At 42.4% G+C, this 2,897-nt stretch overlaps 1 protein-coding gene across 1 annotated transcript; it reads right to left on the bottom strand.

Annotated features, from left to right (window-relative positions):
• Positions 1–275: 275 nt before the first annotated feature.
• ino80c (INO80 complex subunit C) lies at positions 276–2,632 on the bottom strand. The gene is made up of 5 exons (XM_068760363.1): positions 2,456–2,632; positions 1,952–2,065; positions 1,737–1,848; positions 1,499–1,566; positions 276–1,414 (listed from the first exon to the last, which is right to left on the bottom strand). The coding sequence occupies exons 1-5, from the start codon at positions 2,630–2,632 to the stop codon at positions 1,283–1,285; spliced, it is 603 nt and encodes a 200-aa protein (XP_068616464.1). The 3' UTR covers positions 276–1,282.
• Positions 2,633–2,897: the final 265 nt, after the last annotated feature.

The raw sequence follows: 2,897 nt of genomic DNA, 5'->3' as shown, positions 1-2,897 counted from the left end.
GTGTTTCTCTGTTTCTACAATCATGATCTGGTACACGTTGGTGTTTGTTTCCATACAATCATCCTGCTGAGTTTGGTGTAGAACAGATTTTTCATTCCGAAGAGACAGTTTCATGATGCAATTCATTCATTTCTTTCTTGTTTCTACTTTGTTTACAAGTATATTTAAAAAGAGCTGATCAAAGTGCTGTAAAGTCCAAAAAACAATATGGTCACATAATGAAAAAAAACAAATCTTAAAAACCATTCAGACCAAAAAGGACATATAAAAAAAAAAAGTAGGATTTAGACATTTGTAGTCCCCAAACTAATCCACAGTTTGGGGGCTACAGAAGTGCCAGACAGTGAGATGATGTTAAGTCATTTAAACACGTGAACAATAAAACCATCAAATGTGTCCTAAAATGCAAAAGGATGAGAACCAGTAGGGGGAAAAGGTGTTCATCTTTTTCTACCTGTATGATAAATTGAAGGGGGAAAAAGAAAGGTTCTTCAGATTGTCCACTGTGTCCTGAGAATGAGACAGAGGGGTGAGTGAGGTACACTAGGCTGCCTCCATCAGCTGCATGATGCCCACAGGTGGGTAGTTAATCAGGTTTTCCTGCAAAGTGACACCAAAAACCACAACATTACTTACTTCTGTAATCTAATAGCTTGTGGGAAACAATGGAATCTTCTGTTACTTTATCAATGAATGGCAACACATTACTTTTATTATTGGTAAAACATACAACCAAGTCTTCTGGGCAGGAACATTACATTAAAGAACTTGCTGAATATGTAAGTTAGAGAGGCGGACTTAAGGAGGTTGCAGGTTTGATTCTTAAAAGACTGGGTGCCTTTATTCATATGTTTTTGCATAACAGGAACCATTCACACGAGAAACACACTTCTCATTTATCTAGCTTGTGAAAAGATGCATGAATAAAGTAGCCGATACCGAATGATCTTGGATGGCTGCCATGTGCAATTAATGAGATGCGTTCACGCCACCAGTTGGAAAACAAATCACACGTGTAAAATTAAGCTGCATATGACAGAAGATCTCATATTGAATAGTTCTCCACACAGGAACAATCCATTCTTAGATTGTCTTCTCAAAGACAGCAGTGCAAATGTCAAGCTATGAGTTCCAGGAGATCTCTTTTCAGCGATGCTCCCAACCTGTCCTCTCTGTGAGCAGCCAGTGCTCGGAGTCTCCTTACTGGACCAGCGGCTTGCTGCACCACCACAAGTTCAGTTCCGGTCAAAAGCCGTGTCCGATTTCAATCCCAGCTCGGCTGTCAGGGAACAATGCAAGTTGCCTTTCGAAGGGCCAGATATCCCGTAACAACATCAGTGGGGAGGAGGCGGATGTAAGAGAACTCCTCTGAAGATGTGAAGCGCAGCTTTGTCTGAGGGTCCGTGTAGTTTGCCTGAGAAAAGAAAAGATGGCGAGTGAGTGATTCAAATAAACTTGTTTATTGTACAATGACAATATTGGCAGCGTGATTACTCACAGGAAGTCCAGAGATGTCAGAGTATTTCTTACTTGGCTTCAGAGAGGGAGGAGCGTCAATGTTGAAATCTGTGAACACAAAAAATATCACATCAGATTAACCTAAAAAAAAAAACTTTTATTTTAGACAAATTAAACATATTTGTTTCTTGACACTCTTGCTAATAGTAAAACTCAGTACAGTTTAAAAAAAACTTGCGTGTAGATGCCTGTGGTAGAATTCTGAATGGAAAACATACAGGTAGGATCACTGATTTTCCAAGGCAAAGTCCGCTCCAAAGCCAGAATCTGTTTGAGATTCTTCCAGGTCCGGTTCTTCTTTCCTGCTGCTGCTCCACCAATTCCAGAATGCTGCCAAGATTAGGAAATATAACAGAGGAATAAATTAGTCCAAATCTAAATTAAGAGCAACAGAGAAAGATTAACTGAAACACAGACTGACACAGGAGCCCACCGTAAATGCGGGGTCTTTGAATGGTGGTTTTGCTGTGGACTCTGTGGTGGCATTCAAACTGCTGTCAGCTGTTCCCAACGCCTTCACCTCAGGCACGACCTCCACTGCTGCCACCTGAAAGATGAAACACGACACCGTTTACATTTCATGTGAAGAATAATCATTTTCTTGTATCATCAAATTCAAACAAGGTCTGAAAGAAAATCTATAGCGTAATCCATCTAATCTGAAAAGACATCTTCCTTTTTAACCCCACCAACCAAGGCAGACACCATTCCACAACAGTGCAATCTGGGAAAAGTGCAGTGCATTTTTCCCAGATCACCACCAAAATGTAATAATCTGTACCCGATAACATTCCCAACATTTCCTGAAAACTAAATCAAGATCCGTCCAGAACCTTTTTGAGTCATCTTGCCAACAGACAGGCAAACAATCCAACGCTGGTGATTACATCCCCCCCCCCCCGCCTCGACGGAGGTAATTAAAACATAAATCATTTACTTGTGTTTGTGGTACTGCTGTCGCCGTTAGCTGTCCTTTCTTCTTCTTGCTGCTGCTACAGCTGACCTGCTGGAGGAGGCAGGTCGCTGGACTTCCGGGACGCTTCTTCCCCCGGATAGCGGCAGAAGCTCCGGCGGCCGGATGGGCTTTTACGATTATTGGGATTTGAGAGGCCATTCGCGTGTGTTGTAATTACGAAGTAAATTCCCTGACTGATAGACGTATAGCTGCTGCTTGGCGTTAGCTGCCCAACCTGAACCTTACGAGCGTCGTTTCACCCGGATATAGAATGTTTCTACTTCCTGTAACAAGTTCTTCTTCTTTTCGTGTTTCATTGCGGCTGGACAAGTTTGCGACGGGGCATTACCGCCCCCTACTGATCCGGGATGTGTATCACGCTCCTTTCCTCAACTCCCTGACCAGGCTGTAGTGTCTGGATGAT

The sequence above is a fragment of the Brachionichthys hirsutus genome, chromosome 3 (assembly GCF_040956055.1).
Source record: "Brachionichthys hirsutus isolate HB-005 chromosome 3, CSIRO-AGI_Bhir_v1, whole genome shotgun sequence".
NCBI classification, from domain to species: Eukaryota; Metazoa; Chordata; class Actinopteri; order Lophiiformes; family Brachionichthyidae; genus Brachionichthys; species Brachionichthys hirsutus.
Note: the sequence above shows the minus strand (reverse complement) of the source record. Positions and strands in the feature narration are given on the sequence as shown.

Excerpts from the sequence above, each read along its gene's own strand:
- ino80c (XM_068760363.1), bottom strand. The coding sequence starts at position 2,632 with ATGGCCTCTCAAATCCCAATAATCGTAAAAGCCCATCCGGCCGCCGGA. Across the intron at positions 2,066-2,455 it reads CAGCAGTACCACAAACACAA|GTGGCAGCAGTGGAGGTCGT; the intron begins GTAAATGATTTA and ends TTCATCTTTCAG. Across the intron at positions 1,567-1,736 it reads GAAAATCAGTGATCCTACCT|ATTTCAACATTGACGCTCCT; the intron begins GTATGTTTTCCA and ends TTGTGTTCACAG.